Source organism: Schistocerca piceifrons, chromosome 1, assembly GCF_021461385.2.
Source record: "Schistocerca piceifrons isolate TAMUIC-IGC-003096 chromosome 1, iqSchPice1.1, whole genome shotgun sequence".
NCBI classification, from domain to species: Eukaryota; Metazoa; Arthropoda; class Insecta; order Orthoptera; family Acrididae; genus Schistocerca; species Schistocerca piceifrons.
The window spans coordinates 514,816,251-514,841,986 of record NC_060138.1 but is presented as its reverse complement, the minus strand read 5'-3'; the positions used below and the strand labels follow the sequence as shown (position 1 = coordinate 514,841,986).

Below are 25,736 nucleotides of genomic sequence, written 5' to 3'. Positions count from 1 at the left end.
TGAAGAAAAAAGAAATAGAATTTTAATAACTTTTGTTTTATAAGAGTTTTCACACAAAAATTCGGGGCATTACTTTTCAACGCGGTCTCGTATTTTTTAGGAAAGTTACACTCTTAAGAAGCTCTTACCATTACCTGACGTTTTTGGATTCGCCTGTTAGTTGCTAAATAAGCGGTTTCCAACCTGGGGGTAATTACCCCCTGAGGGGTAAAACGAAATTTTCGGAGGAGTAAAAACTAAAGGATTCAATTCCGTTTCAGTCACGAAACTAAATTATTATCAAAAGATCTTTACTATTATCACAATTATGTAAGACCCTAATAATGATTATGTAAGTTATCAATAATTACTTTGTCTCCATCATTAGCATTAATGCTGTGGAGTTTACAGGTCAGCTGTCTTATTTATCTGAAAGCTTTCTTTCTTGACGTTGCAGTATCTTATCAACAGTCCTCTATCGTCTGTAGGGAATCACAGAATTTCAGCGGCTCTTGTCTTCTGCCACTAATGGGCAGCAGCAATAAACTTAATGCAAAGCATCGGATATTCCTTAACCAACACAAAGTTTTACCTGATAGCAACGCGATCACGTTGAAAGGACGCTGTATAGACACGACAGTCATCTAGAACAAGGAAACATTAACGCTATTCGCTTTCAAGTGCCTTGTGGAACACTAACTCCATGATAACTAAAATAGCGTGACGCGCTTTTGAAAAGTTAAAGTATGGTCGTCAGCACTGGCGTTCCAGTATCTGCTACTCTGACCTCTTCCATGTTCTACCGAGCAAAGTAACGCTCGTCGGCACTGTGGTGTGTTCTTAGATTTACTTCTGAAGGAGGCTGCGCTGATACAACACATACGAAATGTTAGATCACTTTACTATAATTTGATCAAAACTAAATACTTAACTTTAAGGCAATCCATTGCCACAGGGATGTCATGTGTATTTGTTGCTGTCACTGAACGCTAACGTATCATTTGATACTACACAAGACAATAGTTTCTTCTCTCTTAAGTCCGCAGCTCGTGGTCTCGCGGTCGTGTTCTCGCTTCCCGAGCACGGGGGCCCGGGTTCGAGTCCCGCCAGGGTCAGGGATTTTCACCTGCCTCGAGATGACTGGGTGTTTGTGTTGTCCTCATCATTTCATCATCGTTCATGAAAGTAGCAAAAGGTTGGGAATTTGTACGGGCGCTCATAACGGCGCAGTCGAGCACCCCACAAACCAATCATCATCATCTTCTTCTTCTCCTCTCAAAATACAACTGAGTATAAAATTTTCGGCATAATTTTAACTGATACAATTCTCGCATTGCTGAAGGTAGAGAGACGGTGCTGCCACATTCGATGGCGACTGGAGACTGGTCTCAGCAGCACTCCGCTCTGCTATAAGTAAGCGTTCTCCAGCGGTGGTGTATGGAAACTCTTGGGGGGCGTGTCTACGCCAGTCTCTCATTCGTCGTTGCGCGTGTGGCAACGACTGTGCTTACCTATGGTTCAGTTGCCCAGGTACCAAGCTTGCTACCGTTACCTCATTCTTTGGACAACACTATGTTCTACATCGATTAAGTAATAAAATGAAGTTGATATCGACTCGAAGATTGGTCTGATCATCACGATGGTTATTTTGGATGTGGTGTGCCCCTGACTTCCTCCGATATTTAAACTGACTCGTCCCACAAATTTTAGGCAGACCTCCAGTTTAACATGGAATTCAAACCGCAGCGCAGCTCAGATTTGTTGCTAACAAATCACTGCCAGAGGCGAAAGAACCGATGAGAGACAGAAAAAAATCCTAGGACCAACAGGGATACTGATTCCGGAAACCGTGGATTGGCAGTCTGGCACTTACCCACACCACCATTCCAGAGGAATAATTCGCATTAAATTTTAACAGTTTTCTTTATATGCTGTGCAGTCCCAACAAGGCTTACGAGAACCATGGATAGGTCTAGCTGTAATTACAGCGACAAAAAAGATTACGGCCCGCCCCAGTGCGGCCATACGATTCCAAGGTTACGTCAGCTGTACTTCAATCTCCGAAAGTGTATACTGTGATATGGTAACATGTCCAGTGTAAGATATAATGACGGGATGTTTGCTTAACAAACATAATGAGGCCCTGCACTACTGTTACTTTATCTGGCTCTCTTTCCACAGCTTGAATTTAAAGTGCAGTACAGCTACCCGAGTAATCACTGGCGTCACAACTCCGTCACCTGGGTAAAGTAAGCAATCGCTATCGCTGCTAATATTGTTTGTATAGATTATAGTAATCGAGAGACATGTCTCCTTTCAAATTTGATTTGATGCCAATTCTACAAACTGTTGGTAGGGCAACCACTGGGTCACGTTTTCGACTTTTGCCACGAGAAACAGCTTCTTAAGTGATTATCTGACTTGTCTTCGAAGATGCTACGCTGACGGTATTACGCTGGAGGCTTACCAGTTTATCAGTGTCTAGAGCTGTGTAACAAGAGAAACACTCCCAGACACAGCAAGGCACGAGATCAAACTATTTATAGACAGACACTTTGAAATGACACAAATGAGGATGTAAGAGCCTTACTTCTATAAATAATATTCCTATACATGTAAGACAATTCCACGGTTCCATTCTGCCGGTTAGCAATATACACGGTCCAGTCACATTAATGTGTCCATAGCCAATGTTCGACGACGACATACAGTAACCACCGACAGACGGTATCTGGCAGCACTAGCAGTGGCGGGCATATGAAGCTTGTCGGGGGGTGGGGTGGGCGTGGGCGTGGGGGAATAGGGGGAGGGGGAGAGGGGAGACGAGGAAAACCGTGCAGAAACGGAGCGGTTTACCTGACGTCCAAAAGGGCATGATCTTGGCTTTCGGGTCAAGGGTGGAATCATTTTTGAAACGGCAAAATCTGTAAACTGTTCGCATGCCACCATGGCTAAAGCAGTGTACCGTGCATGGCAAAATGACGCTACCCAAAACCGGCGCCGGGGTAACTGTTGCGAATCATGGGCCATAGATGACAGGTATGAACGACGGCTGCGGAGATGCGTACGGACGAAGAGACGTGCAACTGTTGAACAACTGACCGCCTAGATGAGCGAAGGGCTACCAACAGTGTCTCCTCAACAACCGTTCAGCAAATGTTGCTGCGTACAGACCTCCGCCTCGTGGGACTGGGCGGCCACCCCTCACTACAGAGGTCAGACAGCGTATGCTGGGCAGACTGGCAAAAGAGGATAGGAGGCGAACTGTAGCGGAACTAACATCAGAGTTTAATGCTTGACAATGTATAAGTGTGTCTCAACACAAAGTGCACCGAACACTCGTAACGGTGGGGCTCCACAGCCGACGACCCATACATCTGCCAGTGTTAACACACGACATCGGCAACTACAACTGAAACTGGCACTTAACCATCGGCACTGGACGTTGGCGCTATAGCAGAGCGTTGCATGGTCTGATGAGTCCTGATACCTTCTTCATCATGCGCGAATCCGTCGTCCATCAGGGAAACAGCTCCAGTTGATGTGCTAGACCCCAACTTGCCAGATTTGAGCCCGATCGAGCACATCTGGGATGTGACTGAACGTGGCATCAGAGCTCATCGCTCCCCTCCCTGGAATTTACCGGAATTAGGTGACTGGTGTGTTCAGATTTGGAGCCAACTCCTTCCAGAGATCTCAAAGGCCTCATTGCTTCCAGTCCACGACACGTCGGCTCTGTTATCCGTGCCAGAGGTAGACATGCCGGCTATTAAGTAGCTGGCCATAATATTCTGGCTGATTACTGTACATACAGAGTGTTACAAAAAGGTACGGCCAAACTTTCAGGAAACATTCCTCACACACAAAGAAAGAAAATATGTTATGTGGACATGTGTCCGGAAATGCTTACTTTCCATGTTAGAGCTCCTTTTATTACTTCTCTTCAAATCACATTAATCATGAATGGAAACACACAGCAACAGAACATACCAGCGTGACTTCAAACACTTTGTTACAGGAAATGTTCTCCATTGGCGAGGATACATGCATCCACCCTCCGTCGCATGGAATCCCTGATGCGCTGATGCAGCCCTGGAGAATGGCGTATTGTATCACAGCCGTCCACAATACGAGCACGAAGAGTCTCTACATTTGGTACTGGGGTTGCGTAGGCAAAAGCTTTCAAATGCCCCCATAAATGAAAGTCAAGAGGGTTGGGGTCAGGAGAGCATAGAGGCCATGGAATTGGTCCGCCTCTACCAATCCATCAGTCACCGAATCTGTTGTTGAGAAGCGTACGAACACTTCGACTGAAATGTGCAGGAGCTCCATCGTGCATGAATCACATGTTGTGTCGCACTTGTAAAGGCACATGTTCTAGCAGCACAGGTAGAGTATCCCGTATGAAATAATGATAACGTGCTCCACTGAGCGTAGGTGGAAGAACATGGGACCCAATCAAGACATCACCAACAATGCCTGCCCAAACGTTCACAGAAAATCTGTGTTGATGACGTGATTGCACAACTGCGTGCGGATTCTCGTCAGCCCACACATGTTGATTGTGAAAATTTACAATTTCATCACGTTGGAATGAAGCCTCATTCGTAAAGAGAACATTTGCACTGAAATGAGGATTGACACATTGTTGGACGAACCATTCGCAGAAGTGTACCCGTGGAGGCCAATCAGCTGCTGATAGTGCCTGTACACGCTGTACATGGTACGGAAACAACTGGTTCTCCCGTAGCGCTCTCCATACAGTGACGTGGTCAACGTTACCTTGTACAGCAGCAACTTCTCTGACGCTGACATTAGGGTTATCGTCAACTGCACGAAGAATTGCCTCGTCCATTGCAGGTGTCCTCGTCGTTCTAGGTCTTCCCCAGTCGCGAGCCATAGGCTGGAATGTTCCGTGCTCCCTAAGACGCCGATCAATTGCTTCGAACGTCTTCCTGTCGGGACACCTTCGTTCTGGAAATCTGTCTCGATACAAACGTACCGCGCCACGGCTATTGCCCCGTGCTAATCCATACATCAAATGGGCATCTGCCAACTCCGCATTTGTAAACATTGCACTGACTGCAAAACCACGTTCGTGATGAACACTAACCTGTTGATGCTACGTACTGATGTGATTGATGCTAGTACTGTAGAGCAATGAGTCGCATGTCAACACAAGCACCGAAGTCAACATTGCCTTCCTTCAATTGGGCCAACTGGCGGTGAATCGAGGAAGTACAGTACATACTGATGAAACTAAAATGAGCTCTAACATGGAAATTAAGCGTTTCCGGACACATGTCCACATAACATCTTTTATTTATTTGTGTGTGAGGAATGTTTCCTGAAAGTTTGGCCGTACCTTTTTGTAACACCCTGTATATTCCCACCCTTCACAACGCCTCTATGTGATAACGAATCTTGTCGAATCTAAACAAAAGGAAACTGCTAGGCGATGTTTTGCCTTTGTTTCAGACTGGTAAGACCGTGTTTCTCAAAAAAATGGATCATTTTTATGCCATGAATTGTACAGAACATGAGGAAGTGTTAACTGGATTTTTAAAAGCAGCGATTTTCTCATAATTTTCATAATAGAGGCAGTTGAAGATAAATCCACTGAAGGCTGTCGTCACATGTAGCTGGGTTAATGTAAATCTAAAGAGATATGTTTCTTAGTTGATAATTCTTATTTCTTATGAGGAAGTAAGACTACCGTGGCATGCTGAGTAGCACCGCAACTGTAGTGTATGACTGTAGTGGTTATGGCAAATTGCACGATACACTGTCACGACACTTTTTTTTTTATTTTGTTAGCACATGTACTTGTTTGACACGTGAAGCCCCCGCCCCCTCCCCTGCCACATACATGAGGCGCAGTGAGGCCCTGGCCAGATTGCCATACTGTCAAACATGAATTCATGCAGTTTCAGTGTTAACGTATGCCACGTCTACTTTACAGTGTTGCATTTTGTTTTAATATTACTGATAAAGGAGTATTCCTTCACCACACTGAAAAGCACATCTACTTTATGAATTGCCCGAGCACAATATTTCACACTGAGTAACACGATTGTCATCTGCGAACAGTAAGATCTGAGCACTGAAACTAAGGTCATTAAGAAACAGGTAAATCCCTAGCGCGGTTTCCTGAGCCACGCATTGTTGGAGTTTCAGGAACAATGCCTCTCTAAACCGGCAAAGGGATGAATAAGTGACATTTAAGTGACCGGCAGAGCTGTTCTAACTCGTCGAGCATACCGATCAACTATTTTTAAGTCCGCGTAATGCTCTACCAGTTGAGGAATCGAAGTTTCTTAGTCACCCAATTCAAAGCCTCAAACGAGCCGTAGTCCTCCAAACCCCACAGAAATTCCCTTGAATACGCAACTGGACTAGCAGTCCTTGTAATAAAGGAGTCGGCGAAGAACAGCTTACTCAACGTCAAGGAGCTATGTACACGACTAGTCTTTCACGCCTTAGCGTAATGTTTGTTATAATAAATCTTTGACAGACTACAGCCAAGAGCAGTGTGGGGAATAGCGACACATACTGACAAAGTTGATCTCCAGAGCACATTTTTGGCTGCAAAAGGCAGGGTTCTGTTTCAAGTCATATTAACGCTGGCAGTTTTAACCAGACATTTGTAATCTATCACGTAATAGAATTAATAGCGTACATTCCGCTGTATCAGTTTGGAACCGCGTGACCGCTACGGTCGCAGGTTCGAATCCTGCCTCGGGCATGGATGTGTGTGACGTCCTTAGGTTAGTTAGGTTTAAGTAGTTCTAAGTTCTAGGGGACTGATGACCTCAGTAGTTAAGTCCCATAGTGCTCAGAGCCATTTGAACCATTCCGCTGTAGACTGAAAGGTCTTTTCTGGTAACTTCCTCTTTCGTTTGCTGCAGACATTCTAACACTTCCTCAGCACCACCTATCGGCCACAGTCGGACCTTAGGCTATCTTCTCTTCCACTACAACGAGAGCCACACGAGCCAGCTGTTTACACACAACGCAAATTTTATTACATACTTATTTAGAATTGTATTCCAAGTTTAATGTGACGTTTGGGAAGTAGCCTTGGAGACATCAGCGTCAATTCCGAAGATTCGAACCAGCTAGGGTTACTTAGCTGGTAATCCGATGCGTAGATTCAGTACAAACTGGGTTTTCATCGCTAATCGCGCATGCAAACGGTCTATACATCGCGCCATTACTGCAAGTGACCAACTCCAGCAGGCCAATGATAAGTATTCGGGCCAAAAATAATCTGTATGGTCCATAAATACACGTAACGCCTCCAGCAAAGCTCTAAGTTGCTCTTTTTCATGGTCTAATCGTAAGACACGCTTCAAGATCGTTAACGGATTTAGTTGTTTAAATTTGTATCGGTTGTGTGTAAGTGACGCTAGCAGATATAAATTTCAGTAATCATACAGTGTACTCTGCACATGAACTATAGTTAATCTATGAACGATTACTGCAGAGAGCGTGGACCTTCTGCAGACTATTCACAGGTTTCCATGAATGTAACGTAGTATAACATCTTTCCCGTTACGGTACATGCGATCTAAGCATATACATTAAAAAGCTCCTTTAGTGCTCGCTCGTTCCCCCCCCCCCCCCCCCCCCACCCTTCCTCCTTTTTTTCCGCAGCTCGTGGTCTAGTGGCTAGCGTGACTGCTTCTGTATCACGGGGTTGGGAATTTTCTCTCCTCGGGGTCTGGTTGTTTGTGTTTTCCTCATCATTTCATCTTTATCATCATCATAATTCGTGGCAGTGGCTCCGTTGGACTGCGTAAAAAATCTGACTGTGTAAAAATTGGGACTTTGTATGGGCGCTGATGACCGCGCAGTTGAGCGCCTCACAAACCAAACATCATCATCTCTCTCTTTGGGGAGCTCAATGTTGGCGACTTTCGTTACTTCTATCTACATCACGCGCCAACACTGTCGCGGAATTCACTCACACTATGTGTTCAAAGCCATGCCTCGCAGGAGCTTTCCAAGCAATCTATGTATTTGTCAGTCAACCAACACTTGCCTTAGTCGGTAAAAGTAAACTATTTCTCCGTCCCTTCAAGAAAGTTGTTTGTCAGATTCATTGCACATGGCCACATATAACTGCAACCAAAATTTACAAATTTAGCAGTAAAAGGATATCACTGATACAACCGTTGGCGTAGGGTACCTTTACAGAATGTGTGTGTAGCTTAGATCCATTCTTTACAGCACTAGAAGACCTGTCCAGGTCATAACGTGCAATGGAAGTAAATTCTCATGAAAACAGTTACTTGCCATAGTAACTTTTCCAGATAAATTACGGACTCTAAATGTAACTTATTTGTATGACTGTAACTATAGTCAATTGGAAACAAGACAAATCCGGCATTTTCTCAATTTACATCACCGTTCTTTTCTTTACATACCTCCAGTGTTTGGGGTAAATCTAGTAGTTTATCTTAATTTGTTTTGATTATCCTCTAATGGCAAACACGCTATGGATTGAGAATGCTCCTCGAAATCGTTTCGTTTGCATCTTTTCTTTTTTAAATGTATGCATGGCTGTCAGTCATGTCAAATGTTTGTAACAACTTGATTTGTTCACAGAAAATAGCTGCCAGGTGTCTTATCATTTCCAAACAATCGCATTTACAGACTTCACATAAAAAGTAGAATTTTTCTCCGTAAACGCCTATTGCCAGTAACCATAAAAACGCCCGTCCACCTTAGTCCGGAATGCCCAAATACTCAGGACTCATGTGCAGCTACACCCTATCAAAAAACGTTTTGCATCACCCTGGTTCCCAGAACTCCTGAAGATAGACGTTGATTGTGGATATTGTATCACAGGCACAGTCCCTTTGACCGTTCAGAGATGTCACTAAACCCGCCCAAAGATGTAAACAACCATGCATGAGCAGCGCCTATTAGACGGAGGGGGTCCGACAGCCGATCAGTTCCAGTCATTCCACCAGGAAGGAGGTACACGGCTCGTGTTGTCTGTAGTTCAACCATGCCTAGACGGTCAATACCGCGGTTCGATCGCGTCCGCATTGTTACTTTGTGCCAGGAAGGCGTCTCGGAGTGAACGAAAGCGATGTTGTTCGGACATGGAGGAGACACAGAGAGACAGGAACTGTCGATGACACGCCTCGCTCAGGCCGCCCGAGGGCTACCATTGCAAGACCGTGACCTACGGAGTATGGCTAGGAGGAACCCTGACAGCAAGACCACCATGTAGAATAATTCTTTTCGTGCAGCCACAGGACACTTCCGACGTCCTTGGCGAGGTCCATCTTTGCAACCACGACACCATGCAGCGAGGTACAGATGGGCCCAACAACACGCCGAAGGGGCCGCTCAGGATTGGCATCACGTTCTCTTCACAGATTAGTGTCGCATATGTCTTCAACCAGGTCAGGATGAACGCCTTAGACACGCTGTCCAGCGAGTGCAGCAAGGTGGAGCTTCCCTGCTGTTTTGGGGTGGCACTATGTCAGGCCGACGTACGCCGCTTGTGGTCATGGAAGGCGCCGAAACGGCTGTGCGATACGTGAATGCCATCCTCCAACCCATTGTGCAACCACATCGGCAGCATACTGGCGAGTCATTGTCTTCATGGACTACAATTCGCACCTACATCGTGCACATATTGTGAATGACTTCCTTCAGGATCACGACATCGCTCGACGAGGGTGGCCAGCATGTTCTCCAGACATGAACCCTATCAAACATGCCTGGGATAGATTGAAAAGGGCTGTTTATGGACGACGTGACCCAGCAACCACTCTGAGGCATCTACGCCGAATCGCCGTTGAGGAGTGGTACAATCTGGACCAACAGTGCCTTGACGAACTTGTGGATATAATGCCACGACGAATACAGGCATGCATCAATGCAAGAGGACGTGCTACTGGGTATTAGAGGTACCGGTGTGTACAGCAATCTGGACCACCACCTCTGAAGATCTCGCTGTATGGTGGTACAACATGCAATGTGTGGTTTTCATTAGCAATAAAAAAGGCGGAAATGATGTTTATGTTGATCTCTATTCCAATTTTCTGTAAAGTTCCGAAACTCTCGGAACCGAGATGATGCAAACCTTTTTTTGATGTGTGAGTGATCAGCACCTAACTTCATTGCTGACGATCAGACAATTTCCTTGTGTTCATTCGACTATTAGCAATTATTCCCCCCCCCCTCCCTCTCTCTCTCTCTCTCTCTCTCTCTCTCTCTCTCTCTCTCTCTCTCTCTCTACATTTAATTAAACAACCTCAAGGACACGTCCATTTTACTGACAAGTGATGAGACAGGTAGTTTATAATTGTAGGAGTATATGACAACAAATGCAGACAGAATGAAACACGTTTACAGTAAAGGTTGCACCAATACACAGTGTAAACCAACCCCCACCCCCTGTCCTCCGACTGCAACGTAGGCGTGTATACTAGCATGCAAACGGTCGTAAAGATGTTGAACGACATCCGGCGATAGAGTGTCCAAAGCACCTTGCATCTTTTGTTCGATTCGGCAATGGTTCTTGCTGCCTCTGGAGAACGAGTAAGTTCCTGCTTCATCGTGTCCCTTACGTGTTCAGTTGGTGACAGATCTGGTTATCTTAGAGGCCAAAGCAGCTGTACACTACGAAGAGCACTTTGCGTCGCCGCACCCATATGGTTACGTGCGTTGTCCTGTTGATAAAGCACATCACCCTCCCGTCAAAGAAATGGCAGTAGCACGAGGATAACAACTTGTGAAATGTAATGGGCACTTGTTACTTTACTCCGCAGAAACGCCAAATGTGATCGCGAGTTGTAAGTGAGGGTTTTTTCATGACTCCAGAATAGCCGTGCTTGGCGATGTCTCGGTAATCTGGCCAGAGCCACATGTGATCTCACAAGTACTGCTGCAAGCAGGCGGTTCCCAGTGGTCGTGGTCCTTGGTAACAGATCAGTTACAACAAGTGTCCTGATTTCTTTCTCCGATGGTGTTCGGTCGTCCACTGCTGTCCTCATAATGCTTCGACCTTGACGTGTGTACTCTCTGGACGTGTAGAACCTGGTCTATCGATGTGGGAATGTTCCACAGAGCATTGCTGAAAGAAGCGACACACCACCGATACATTGTGCCCGACATGTGCAGCAACCCGTCGATATGTCCATAGCCGACCGCTGAGGCCGAGCGGTTCTGGGCGCTTCCGTCTGGAACCGCGCGACCGCTACGGTCGCAGGTTCGAATCCTGCCTCGGGCATGGCTGTGTGTGATGTCCTTAGGTTAGTTAGGTTTAAGTAGTTCTAAGTCTAGGGGACTGGTGACCTCACATGTTAAGTCCCATAGTGCTCAGAGCCATTTGAGCCATATATATATCTTCCCGCAGGCCCTCAATATGACCCCGCTCAAACGGCTGAAATTGCTTAATAGGAGCACGTACTCGTCGTCGGGGCATTATTGTACCATAGAATGAGTGTTGCACAAAACTTTTCACCTCGATACTCAGCACAGTTACTGCCTGCAGACTCAAAACAGAGGGCGCACAGACAAGCCTCCATAGCGCCATCTGATGGGCGATGACTGTGACAAACGAATCACAACACTACGGCCCCTCAGTACGCACATAGTATACCCTGGTGGCATCGAACACCGTTATTGAGGGTCTCGCATTTTTGCCGCCACTGTATATCCCGCAAGACATTTTACCTGAGTGGCTGAGTGTACTTCGTGCACCACTGAGCAGGATTCGAAGCAGAATTTAAACAAAAACCTCCATCTATTTTTATACAATCACTTGTTTAGTAAACTGAAGCGCTTTTTCAATAACACCATAGCAGCTTCAAGTGCATGCCAGAGTCTCTATGTCGTTATATCAGACAGAGACGGAAGTTTTTGCTTAAATTTTACTTAAAAACGTGCTCTCTTGCTGGTCAAACAACAGAAGGACAGAGTTCGCGCTAACTTGCTTACCCGTTGTTTGTGAATATTTCACTATCGATAATGCTTGACATTGGTCACTCTTGGGCGTATGGCGGTGCTAGTTGTTTACAGTGTATGTTGTCTTTCTGCATACGCCGCCTTTCGAGTTTCTTGGCGCAGCCCAGCCCACCGATGGTTTAAACTGCCACGCAAAGCGATCTCTCGTTTCAATCGCGCCTCGAAAATGAATGGGTGTTTGCCTGTCGAAGGCGTTACCCACCTGTATTCCCGCTGTTGTTTCAATAGATGAACAGTTGTTTCCAAGAGATGCACATCAGTGTACTCACGAGCACAATGTTGTTCGAAGAATCCCGGCACGTATTAGACGGTACTCTCTTCTGATGAAATACATTTCCGATCCAATGACAGATACACGACATCCTTTGTTTGTACCCAGTGCTAATCAACACATGAGGTCGGATGTGCTCTATGGCCAGGCTCACTGACATTTAAGAAGATCCACAGATTGCTTAACTTGCCTATGACAGCACTGTTGACGTGGGTTGACGCTAATTCGTAATTGAAATACACTACTGGACATCAAAATTGTTACACCAAGAAGAAATGCAGATGATAAACGGGTATTCATTGGACAAATATATTATACTAGAACTGACATGTGATTGCATTTTCACGCAATTTGGGTGCATAGATCCTGAGAAATCAGTACCCAGAACCGCCACCTTTGGCCGTAATAACGGCCTTGATACGCCTGGGCATTGAGTCAAACAGAGCTTGGATGGCGTGTAAAGGTACAGCTGCCCATGCAGCTTCAACACGATACCACAGTTCATCAAGAGTAGTGACTGGCGTATTCTGACGAGCCAGTTGCTCGGCCACCATTGACCAGATGTTTTCATTTGGTGAGAGATCTGGAGAATGTGCTGGCCAGGGCAGCAGTCGAACATTTTCCGTATCCAGAAAGGCCCGTACAGGACCTACAAAATGCGGTCGTGCATTATCCTGCTGAAATGTAGGGTTTCGCAGGGATCGAATGAAGGGTAGAGCCACGGGTCGTAACACATCTGAAATGTAACGTCCACTGTCCAAAGCGCCGTCAATGCGAACAAGAGGTGACCGAGATGTGTAACCAATGGCACTCCATACCATCACGCCGGGTGATACGCCAGTATGGCGACGACGCATGCACGCTTCCAGTGTGCGTTCACCGCGATGTCGCCAAACACGGTTGCGACCATCATGATGCTGTAAACAGAACCTGGATTCATCCGAAAAAATGACGTTTTGCCATTCGTGCACCCAGGTTCGCCGTTGAGTACACCATCGCAGGCGCTCCTGTCTGTGATGCAGCGCCAAGGGTAACCGCAGCCATGGTCTCTCAGCTGATAGTCCATGCTGCTGCAAACGTCGTCGAACTGTTCGTGCAGATGGTTGTTGTCTTGCAAACTTCCCCATCTGTTGACTCAGAGATCGAGACGTGGCTGCACGATCCGTTACAGTCAAGCGGATAAGATGCCTGTCATCTCGGCTGCTAGTGTTGCGGGGCCGTTGGGATCCAGCACGGCGTTCCTTATTACCCTCCTGAAACCACCGATTCCGTATTCTGCTAACAGTCATTGGATCTCGACCAACGCGAGCAGCAATGCCAAGATAAGATAAACCGCAATCGCGATAAGCAATAATCCGACCTTTATCAAAGTCGAAACGTGATGGTACGCATTTCTCCTCCTCACACGAGGCATCCATCACAACAACGTTTCACCAGGCAACGCCGGTCAACTGCTGTTTGTGTATGAGAAATCGGTTGGAAACTTTCCTCATGTTAGCACGTTGTAGGTGTCATCACCGGTGCCAGCCTTGTGTGAATGCTCTGAAAAGCTAATCATTTGCATATGACAGCATCTTCTTCATGTCGGTTAAATTTCGCGTCTGTAGCACGTCATCTTTGTGGTGTAGCAATCCTAATGGCCAGTAGTGTACATTCGCCATCTTATAGCGCGAAACTTGCCTAACCGCGACCAACTATGACAACTTGAAGATATACAATGGGTTCCGTAAGTCAGACGCCGAACACCATCATTTTTGAAAAATATGCCTAGCGTTGTCCAACGCTGCCAGCCTCGGCGAAGACAGTTCACGCAGCCACATCTCCGTGCGCCGTCACTGCTGCGTCAGCGTACGTCTGTCTTTACAATAGCCGTGCCAGTGCTGAAATAAAGCACGGCTGCTGTAGCTGTTCCACCTGCCTTTCACGTCTCTTCTTCAGACAAGACAGATTCCGCAGCTGCCAGAGATGCGCTGTACTCCTTGGGTCACGTGCAGGCGCTCCTTAGAGCAAGAAGGTAGTTCCACGAGTTGATTAGTTTCGAATCTGTGGTAAACTATTACAACAATCGTTGCTTTTAAAAGGCTCATATTAGTCAAAGACGATTCCCAGTGACATCGAACAGAACACACAAATGATGACCGAAGATAACGCTGTCGCTGCAGATAAACCAGTGTGGGCAAAGACAGTAGCACATCAACAAAATAAGCTACCCTTCACTGTTAACTGCAGGAGCGTATAAAAAAAATATCGTTAACATTTCCTTATGATCTGAACAATTCATGGCACAGATATGGTCTATTTTCCTGTGTCGGCTCAGATAGAAATTGTGTCACGAAGTAACTCGACAGATCGAAAAGTTAATTCTTTCAGATTCAAACAGCCCAGAAATGGTTGGGACACAGGGGCTTATGAGTCTGAAACATCGGCAAAACTTCGCCTAGCAGTTTCCTTTTCTTTAAATTCGGCACGATGTGTTATCATATAGAGACGTTATGAAAGATGGGAATATTTGGGAAACTCTGACCAGTAACAAGGCACGAAAAACGTGGAAGACAATTTAACTGTACTTTTGGAGCATAGCAAATGGAACGAAATCACTATAAATTTATGAATCCTCAAAAATCGCTTTCTTTTTATTTTCTTTAATTTGATCCCATTTGTATCTGCGTTTATCCTCGAGGAGCCTTCTTTGTACTAAAATTATCAAGAGAAACTATTTCATATGATTTGACGATCAGCAGCTGTACGAAATATTATTCCACATAATTCGCTGAATGCAAATTTCATGGCATCAGTTGCAATCGTTACAGAAGTATTACCCAACTGCTATGTGCCATAAACCCTCTCTTCCTCACCAGGTAATCTGAAACAGCCTATTGTTCTGTTAAAGTTAAAACTAGCGTAAAAACCATCTCGCTGCAGTGTCTTGTGCGTCAACATTAATTTCGCTAGTGCCACAACAATAACACTGGCGTGCTTTTCCATGAGAGATGAGGCGAGATGCTCACTCATTGATTACGGTTCAAAACTGCATTGTTTCAATGAATCTCTGTGAACAAATATAGGAATGAATCTTCTTTTTCAAAAAAATAATCCTTGTCTTCGTCAGAAGTGATGCACCGTCTATTCTAACATCGTTAAAAGAAGGCAGAGAAAGCAAAGTTTCCCACTGAAATCACAGTCTCAAGATGAAAGGAGTTTTCACGAAAACGTAGTAAACTTTAAATGCGCGGTTGAAGGAACAGTAACTGGTCCTTGATATCTCTGAATCGATAAAGGAATTGCCGAGAATCTTCTTAAAAAATGCCAACGCTGAGCTGTTTCTTTACCCACCATTTCCAATTATCTCGCTGTTCATGAACTTTAAACCCTTACTGCAGGCAAATTTTCACATGTCACAACTGGGTAATACAACTATACCCACTGCAGCTGACTTCGCATTCAGCGAATAACTTGGAATAATATTTCCTTCAACTGCTAATCGTCAAATCATATGTAAGTATCATAAGCTGAGACGAGGCGTACGACAATATAAATGGTCTCAATCCTTTGCAGTCTTATAATTTTCCCTGAACGGGAATTAAGCAATGTTGCGAGCTTAAAGAGAGACGTTCATAAGACTACGATATAGGAAAGGGAACACTGACATATGGAGGTTTTGATATGGCTGGGAAGCGTGCCCGGACAGCTGAAAGAATCGAGACCATTTACAATGTCCAGTCACACTGTTGTGACCACCACTCAGAAGCCTGAATAATCATCTTTTGCAGCGCGAACAGGCAGGAACAGAGTCAGTAAGGTTCTGGAAGGTACCGACAGGCATGTGGAGCCATCCTGACTCCAGTGCCAGGCCAGCTACGCTACGTTTTCTCGGCTGAGTATCCATGGCGCGTACAACCCGATCGAGGTGGTCCTAAAGATCCTATATTGGGTTTAAATCCGGAAAGTTTGTTGGCCAGGGAAATACGATAAACTCATCCTGGTGCTCTTCCTACCATGCACGTACACTGCTTGTGGTGACACGTTGCACTGTCCTGCTAGCAGATAACATCGCACCGAGAAGATAACAAATTGCATGTAGGGGTGGACATGGTCGCCAAGAATAGATGCAAACTTGTGTTGATTCATTTTGCCTTCGAGAACGACGGTGTCACCCAAAGAATGCCACAAAAACATTCTCGAGACCGTAAAGCTCCCTCCTGCGGCCCGGATCCTTCCGACGATGGTAGCAGGACCGTACAAACATACGGTCATCTGTCCGATGGAGCGTAAAACGCGATTCATCTGAAGAGGCCATCTGTCGCTACTCAGTGGACGCCAGGCGACTGCTGCCGAGCTCCATATGCATCAACGTTCGCTGAACAGTCGTGTTGATGAGACACTGGTGGCAGCACCTTAGTTCATCTTCGCAGTCAGTTGTTGAACAGTTGCACATCCGTTCACCCGCGCCTCGTGATGACTGGGTGTTGTGTGCTGTCCTTAGGTTAGTTAGGTTTAAGTAGTTCTAAGTTCTAGTGGACTGATGACCATAGATGTTAAGTCCCATAGTGCTCAGAGCCATTTGAACCATTTGTTCACCCGCACACATTTCCACAGCCGTCGCTCACCCCTGTCATCTGTGGCCCATGGTGAACCACAGTTGCCTCGATACTGGATTTGGATAGTGCCATTTTGCCATGCACGGTGCACTTTAACCACAATGGCACACGAACAGTTTGCAAACTTAGTCGTTTAGGAAATGCTTCCAGCCTTGGCCAAAAAGTCAATGATCGTGTACTTTTTGACATAGGCAAATCACTGTTTCTGCATTATGATAACGACTGCACGGTTTTTCTCGTCTCCCCCGACACACTATACATACCCTCCACTGCTAGTGCTGCCAGCTCTGCCTTCTGTCAGTGGTTATTGCACGTTAACGTCGAACACTGGCGCGGTTCACACACCGTCAGGTGGCTTGCGGAGTATGGATGTAGAATGTGACTGGACCGTGAACATCGTTCTATGCTTCGCCTAGACTTATGAGACACACACTATGTGATCAAAAGTATCCGGACAACCCCGAAAACACATTTTTCATATTAGGTGCATTCTGTTACCACCTACTCCATATCAGCGACCTCAGTAGTCATTAGACATCGTGAGAGAGAATGGGGCGCTCCGCGGAACTCAGGTGACTGGGTGTCACTTGTTTCAGACGTCTGTATGCGAGATTTCCACACTCCTAAACATTCCTAGGTCCACTGTTTCTGATGTGTTAGTGAAGTGGAAACGTGAAGGGACACTTGCAGCACAGAAGCGTACAGGCCGACCTCGTCTGTTGACTGACATAGACCGCCGACAGTTGAGGACGGTCGTAATGTGTAATAGGCAGACATCTATCCAGACTATCACATAGGAATTCCAAACGGCATCAGGATCCACTGCAAGTACTATGACAGTTAGACAGGGGGTGAGAAAACTTGGATTTCATGGTCGAGCAGCTGCTCATAAGCCACACATCACGCCGGTAAATGCCAAACGATGCCTCACTTGGTGCAAGGAGCGTAAATATTGTAAGATTGAACAGTGTAAAAACGTTGTGTGGAGTGACGAATAACGGTACACAATGTGGCGATCCGATATCAGGTGTGGGTACGGCGAATGCCTGGTTAACGTCATCTGCCAGCGTGTGTGGAGTCAACAGTAAAATTCGGAGGTGGTGGTGTTATAGTGTGATCGTGTTTTTCATGGAGAGAGCTTGCACCCCTTGTTGTTTTGCGTGGCACTATCACAGCACTGGCCTACATTGATGTTTTAAGCGCCTTCTTGCTTCCCACTGTTGATGAGCAAATTCGGGGATGTTGACTGCATCTTTCAACACGATCGATCACCTATTCATAATGCACTGCCTGTGGTGGAGTGGTTACACGACAATAACATCCCTGTAATGGACTGGCCTGCACAGAGTCCTGACCTGAATCCTATAGAACACCTTTGGGATGTTTTGGAAAGAAGACTTCGTGCCATGTCTCACCGACCGACATTGATACCTCACCTCAGTGCAGCACTCCATGAAGAGTGGGCTGCCATTCCCCAAAAACCTTCCAGCAGCCGATTGAACGTATGCCTGCGAGAGTGGAAGCTGTCATCAAGGCTAAGGGTGGGCCAACACCATATTGAATTCCAGCACTAGCGATGGAGTCATTTTCAGCCAGGTTTCCGGATACTTTCGATCGCATAGTGTACATATGATTTCACAATCAGCAGCTGTATGAAATATTCCGAATGGTAGGCTGAATCAGGATTTCAGAACATCAGCTGCAATGAGTAAGATGTATCAGCCAGTTTGTGACATGAAAATTTAGCTCCCGTAAGAGCAATATTTATGAACTACGAGATACTAGGAATAGTGGGGTAAAAAGCTGCTCAGCGTTGACATCTTTTGAGTAGAAACTGCAGTTCCTTTATTGATTTACAGATATGGTGGAACACTTACTATTCCACAACCTCACATTTAAAGTTTACTGTGTTTCCGTGAAAATTGTTTTCATTTTGCACTGAGAGTTTAACGGAAAACTTTACATCTGCCTTCTTCTAACGAGGTTAGAATAAGCGCTGCACCACTTCTTGTGACAAAGATAATGGGGTTTTTCGTCAAAGTAGAATCCTTCGTGTATGTTTGCAGCGATTCACTGAAACTATTCAGGTCCTGAATCGAAATCACTGAGTCAGCATCTGCATCATCTCTCACTGAAAACAAATACAAGCATTTTTATTGCGGCAGTAACTAAATTAATGTTGACTCATAAGTGATTGCAATAAGGTGATTTTTACGCTCTTTTTGATATTAGCAAAACCATAGGCTCTCTCAGATTACTTAGTGAGAAGAGGCGCTTTGTAGGGTGCCAAATGTCACAGTAAATTTCTGATACACTGAAGCCACAGGACAGACGTCTGGTGTCAACAAGGTTGGCGAAAGCTGTCATATTCATCGTGAGGTTGAAACGCACTGTTGTGTCCGTGTTTGCTTGCAAATTATATATTTACAGATAGCAAGGCGAAATTTTCCTGTTATTTTATATAAAGCATATAAAAAACCCAGTGGTGAAGCTGTAACGTAAGCTAATCATGTATGTGCAGAAACGAAGAAAAAATTGTATTTGCTCAAGGTAGAACCTATCAAAAATTAGGGCTGCCGTTTAGATGTGTGCTAATCACCATAGTCACAGTTTTAGCGAGTGGTAATCTACCTATCTGACATTTTGAAAATGTTAAGCTCTTGATACGTGCTTGGGCAGGCGTTACCTTTGTTGTTCGCACGACGTTGCGGAAACATCTCCCTTTTCTTTGTCCGAAGAAAATGTTTGCTCGTTACCTTACAGAAAATACTGTAAACACTTCTATGCCATAATGTCGCTCCATCTCGTTTCCTGAACAGGCTAAACTCCATCTTCCATCTATATTTTTTGATCCATTGTTGAATAAACGATTTAATGTCTGTTCACAGCGTCGCCATCCACGACAAAGAATTAACTCACTTGTACAGAAAATCTGCTGTGAGTTTGTTGGGAAAAAGAGGATATTTGCAGGGTCTGATCTGGGAGAAAAACCACTGTAAAACTAAATCAGAAATGTCTGCACCAGGACTTCACGCAGGATTCACCTGACCGCGTGCCAACAGACCAGCTATTGCAAGTCTCCGACTATCTCTCCGGAAAGTCCTTTGCTTACGTCAGATGACTATGCTGCCGAAGGAAGTGTTGTTCATCTGACTGCGCGATTTCGGATACTTTTATCAAACACAAGCGTCTCTACTCATCCACATAAAAAAAGAGCAAAAGACAAACCGCTGACAATGACAGTTTTAATCTATATTATGGGAAGCCGCAGTGAACTCTTAGAAACGCTTTAATGTTCCGAAGAGAAAATCCCCCTCGTGACACTCATACAGTTTGGGTTACAGTGTTCAAAGAAAGCAAGATCAGAATTTAACGCCTTACCAACAACGAGATCATTAAAATCATGGGATACTAACTCAGATGGAGTACGAATGGACCAGGAAACCGGAGGTGTTATTTTCAAGGCAATGCCCCAACATTCGCCTGGCATGATTTAAGAAAACCTAACTCTGGATGTCCGGGTGAGGACTTGAACGCTGCTCCTCGCGAATGCGACTCTAGTAATTTAAGCAATTCTGTCATCACGCACACTCAGCAGCGGTCCTGAAGCTGCACCAGACGAATTGATAGATCTCCAATTGAAGCTTTTCACGTGACGTATAATCCGTATACTTTTTTCGTTACCTCTTCATGAAAGTGTAGTTCACGATGTAAGATCCAACAATATTAACAATTTACTAAAACAAAATGCCGAGCTGGAATACATGGGACGCCAGAGTTACAAGAAATTTGTTTTCGGTATTCTACTTTAAAGTCATTACAATTATAAATGATCGGTAATGGCCTGGCGGGAACTGGACGCAGTCACGCTTTACCCTCATATAATCTGATAAAGGAAGAAAATCTCTCGAAATTATGTGATCTAATACTCAACAACGCTGCGTCTATCTCCAGGGCGTGTGCTGACATTTATTTCGGTTCTCATAATAGAAAGTCAAATTTTGGCTTGTATAACTAACTTACTTCACATTTTATGCTCGACTGTGCTGCGAAATAGCTTCACGCTTCGCTTAACGGGATTATGATTCGGTTAAGAAATTGCCAACTCATCTGGATTAACAAGAAAAAGTACAAACATCTGAACGAAACACAACTAGCAACTTCAGCTCCCTACCGCAACAATGGATTATGCTGAACACGGGAAAATAGTATACTAATGTATAAGAGTACCGGTCTCTGTTTCCGTAAGGAAGTACTTGTACACTGAAGTATACTAAATAAGAAATACTACAGAATAATACCCATAATATAACTGGGCACACGAAATCTACTAACTGCGACGAAAAAAGTTTATTATTAATTAAAATATTAGTAACGACACTCAAATGTCGGCAGATATGAATTATCATTTTCCTTTCTTTTACAGCTGTACAACATAAAATATACGTAACACTACAAAACTGGCAAGTTTTCTAGGCACAAACAAAGGCATATCACATTGTTTACATCAGCGACGAACTTGCATCTAAAAAAGAAAGCAATAACCTATTAAACATAGCATTCAGAGTAAGTAAGGAGAAACAAGAGCGCTTATATTACTGATACCTGCAATCTATCGATATAACTCACCACACATGATGCTGGTGTTACTGCCACGTCTGATCCACACACCCTTCCAATGCAACGTCCACACAGGAGTGAGGCTCTTGCCACCAAACCTTCGTATTTTAGCCACATTGACAGTACAGCGAAGCAGAGAAAAAAAAAACTCTCACTTGTCGTCTGCTAGCACCACCAAAGATATTAGTACGGGAGAGATTAATCTGTAGTGAACGTAAGGAGTAATAAACTCGCTGATCCACCATTGTTTCTCCTGATCAAAATTCTTTAAGTAGAGAACTACTGCCCGATCTTCATTTGACAGTTAAATGATTTCGAAAGAGTGCCATGCTATTCATTCATGTTGTTTTGTAGTTAGTAAAACTTTCTGGATTTTGACACAAATCACCATTCAAGGTGATAACGAAATTATTATTCAATGTCGTCACACAGTACCTTAACTATCATCAACTTGCAAGAGAAGATGCTCGTATAATTTGCTACTGAAAGAACGTTTCGAACTGGTGGCTGCAAAGTAAAAAAAAAAACTACTCCAAAAAGCACGTACTTCGTTGAAGAAAACTGACTACAATACCGAGTTTTAATCACGCAATGAACACTATAAACCTGATGTGCTAACCGCATTAATGTCAGTTGCTTTCATATGCTGTATTTTCTATCAAAAATGGGTTTTGTTGTAATTGTGAAATTGATTTCTTCAATATAATATCTGGTTGCCCATCTTATGGATTTTCTAAATGATACGCGTTTGTTAATGAGGAAAGTAGCCGCTATCTGACACCTAACAACCTTCAAATGCAAACTTTGGCGGCGAAGCATATCTTTCTGCGTGAGTATTTTGGAGAAGCTGTTTAAAGAAAAAAAAAAAACAACCTGAAAACAAAGTTTCACATGGTGTGGTTGATGGATACACGTGTGAGGATTTCAGAATATTTGAGTTAATTTTTTTTAACATATCAGCTGTTCTTCTGTGTTCATAGTAGCCAAAATGCCAAAGTCTAAAAGAGATAAAAAAGGTATGTCTTAGCCGGCTTGTCATTTTATTGATTTCGTTTAAAGTAACGTCGTGTTGTCACTTTTCTAAACTATAGTATGATTTTATGATACCAAGTGGTCCACTCGTCCAGTACCTCGCACTGAGGAAATTACCTGAAACGGACTAAACAAAATAAAGAGCCATGTTACTACGAAGAGCACGTGTCTTGAATATTCTGATGGCTGTTCCTTATTTATAAATGTTGTAGTAGTCGTATGGCCGAAGGAAAAAGTGTTTTTAACTTACCACGTTTTTTCTTATCATTGTTCGCCACCCCCTTTTCTTCTTCGTTCATATATTTTACGTTTTAGTGTGTGTCCTTTTTGACAACATCCAGCTTTATGCAGCACTTCGGTGTCCGAATGCAGAATATCGTTCTCATTCATTTACTTTTATAATAGCTATTTTTACAGATCGTTTGTTGAGGTAATAGAGAATTATGTTACGGGCTATTCCCAACAGTGGCCAGTATGTGTCCTAAGTCAAAAGATTGAGTAGTCACTATGAAATGAGTAGGTATGATAATGATAGCAACAGTTCTGGTTAGAATATCACATGACACAAACAAATTTGTTGTTGAAGTAATACCAGTGGTAATTCCAGAACCATTTATATGTGTGTTAGATTTCCTACGAATGTGGCGCAACTTCTACACTCTTGGGCATGTTGTTGGGAAGATAATGATTTAAGTTTAATGCTGGTCTAGTTTACTGTTTTACGTAGTAGTGTCATGAAGTTGTTTTCATGTCTTTGACTGCTTGTCAAGTCCTCGGACTCTGGTCATCCCAGCTTAGACAGTCTTCTGTTTTCTTAAGTTACTTTGTGTGACTGGACGTATACTGGCCTTTGGTTTATGTCTCATTAATATGAAATTACAATGCCCAAAGACATTGTTTTGAACTCTAGAGTGGTTGCATTAGTATAGAATATTATTTTGCTGTCTGTTAGGGTCAGGCATGGTAATGGACTTACAAACCAGAAGAAAAACTTCAATTGTTTCTTACAGGAATATCTTATGACTTTCCGCAGATGATCATGGCACTGACTTTAATAATATTGTTATCCACCGAAGTAGCCGTGCATGTTAAAACGCTGCTTCTGGGGCGGAGGTGCACTGGCTCTGAATCAAATCCATTCAACAGATTTGCGATGAGGGTCAGTGTGCCGCCATCGTGGATGATTTTTTTATGCAGTTACCCATGTTAGACTGTGTGTATACTGTGCTGGTACCTTGGTGACACGATTCGTAAACATTTAGGAAACTTTCACATGAATAACGCTCCATGCAGACAGTTGGGGTAGACACATTCAGTCATGGGGGGGGGGGTGGGGGTGGGGGATGTAACAGGGTTGCCATATGAAGTGTATCCAGCCAGCTCTTAAATGAACTATGCCAAATCCATTAATAACCACATTGACCCATTGTAGATGTGGGACAAAGGCAAAAGAAAAAGAATGATAACGTTGTTATCATCTTCATGTTAGTAAGTCCGTACCATTTGTGCAGAATTTCATGTAAATGGTTTTATGTTGCAGTTTCATTGACGAAAACAACTAAAAAGGATCTGCAGTTTAAACAGCAGCTTGTTGATGAAATCAGAAGATGCATTGAAAACTATTCAAGAATATTTGTCTTTTCAGTACAAAATATGAGGAATGCCAAACTGAAGGACTTGCGCAGTGAATGGAGACACAGCAGGTAATAAAGTGTGTTCTGTATCAAGATGTATTGTTCTGTTGGTGTCTCATCAATTAGCGCCGAAAGTTTAAGTAAGCCTAATTGATTAGGGGTCAGTTGAAGTGTTCAGTGTAGGCTATTGGTTAGACTCTGGGTCATAATGATGTTGCGGCATCTGATATTGTGTATAGGTGGTGTATTTGAAATTTGGCGTCTGGGAAGAGAGCTTTTGGAGTGTTTTGTTTGATGTGGCTCTCTTGTAGTAAATTTTGAGGTCTAGAAAGTTGTTTGTATCTTGTTATTTCTAAATTTATCTAGTAGAAGATGTTGTTTATTGTCTGATTGCCATGGATCTTACAGAAGTGTGATAGTCAGTATTGAAGGTATTTTAATTCTGTCTTTGTGACTGTGAGAAAATGTATTTTTGTCACTAAACAGGCTTTGCTTTATTGACATAAACATTAGTAGTGGTGGTCTTTGTCTGATTTTGCATAGTTCTGCAAAATCTTTGTACACTTTCCTCTAGTGCAGAGACCCTACAGACAAAAGCTCACTTGTATGATGTCAATTCTGGCTTCTCCCTCTTTGATTTCTTACTTTACACCCTATATTTTGGTTATTATGGTCTGTCCACATCTGAGTTTGACTGAAAATTTTTGGAACAATCTGTGTGGGAAAGTCACCAAATGCTCATTGCGGTAGCTAGACCATGTGACCGTGTCATCAAGAACCCATACGGTAATAGCCCAGATACCACAGGGATCACACTAGTTATGCCTGAGTTGCCATACCACCATGCAGCTTGAGGTGTACATGCTAGTCTGTTTGGGGGTACTGGTCATCACACCAGGTAGGCTTCGCGCTGGCTTGGTGGCACCCAAGAAGGGAGCTCTCATTCAGAGTAGGGGCTGCCGTGGCGGATATTTTGCGTCATAAAACAGCCAGAGTTATCTGTAGGTGGTCGCAAGAGCTTGGGAGTCTCCTGTGACAGACCGCAATTTAGTGCTGATTATTATGACCCTAGGAGCTTTCCCCTTAGCTAAACCATTTGAGGGAAGCAAAACCAATCAACTTGCAGCCAGTTTGTCCACTCAATTCCTGGTTTGCACCCAGACGGATGAAGGATCCTTTCTCTCCACTAAACCAAAGTTTATTGTGGAGAATGTTGAAAATGTCGTTGGTGTATTGTCTTCCTTTAGCAAGCTACAAAATGGTTATATCATAAGACGACCTATCCAGCCCAGTTCCAGGCGTTGTGCTGTTGTAAACGGTATGGTGATGTACCTGTTACAATCAAACCCTGGAAGAACCTCAGTGTCTTATAAGGGTAAATGATTAGTCACCTCTTAATATTGCAGACAGATGAACTACACAAACACTTGCAGAGATGAAGAATCCACTTGGTACATAATGTCTATCAAGGCCTGCCAGCCAACAAGGTATACACTGGTATATTCATCCTCATTTTTGAGGGGGATTTGGTTCCAGTAAAGCTAAAAGTCGTGTGTTAACACTGTGATTTGAAGCCTCGTATTTCCCATCTGTGGTGCATGGTTTTAAATG

At 44.0% G+C, this 25,736-nt stretch overlaps 2 protein-coding genes across 2 annotated transcripts in view; one reads left to right on the top strand and one right to left on the bottom strand.

The window, feature by feature from the left end:
* Positions 1-21,610, bottom strand: part of LOC124797807 (glutamine--fructose-6-phosphate aminotransferase [isomerizing] 1-like) — a 154,854-nt gene extending 133,244 nt beyond the window's left edge. The window contains 1 exon segment of the mRNA XM_047260828.1: positions 21,469-21,610. Within this exon segment, the coding sequence (XP_047116784.1) occupies positions 21,469-21,475 (7 nt within the window). The 5' untranslated portion in view covers positions 21,476-21,610.
* Positions 21,611-22,314: 704 nt separating this feature from the next.
* The window catches only part of LOC124787966 (mRNA turnover protein 4 homolog), a 33,233-nt gene continuing 29,811 nt past the window's right edge, over positions 22,315-25,736 (top strand). Inside the window, exons 1-2 of the mRNA XM_047254975.1 lie at positions 22,315-22,475; positions 24,032-24,194. Of these exons, the coding sequence (XP_047110931.1) occupies positions 22,448-22,475; positions 24,032-24,194 (191 nt within the window). The 5' untranslated portion in view covers positions 22,315-22,447. The remainder of the gene's footprint in view (positions 22,476-24,031; positions 24,195-25,736) is intronic.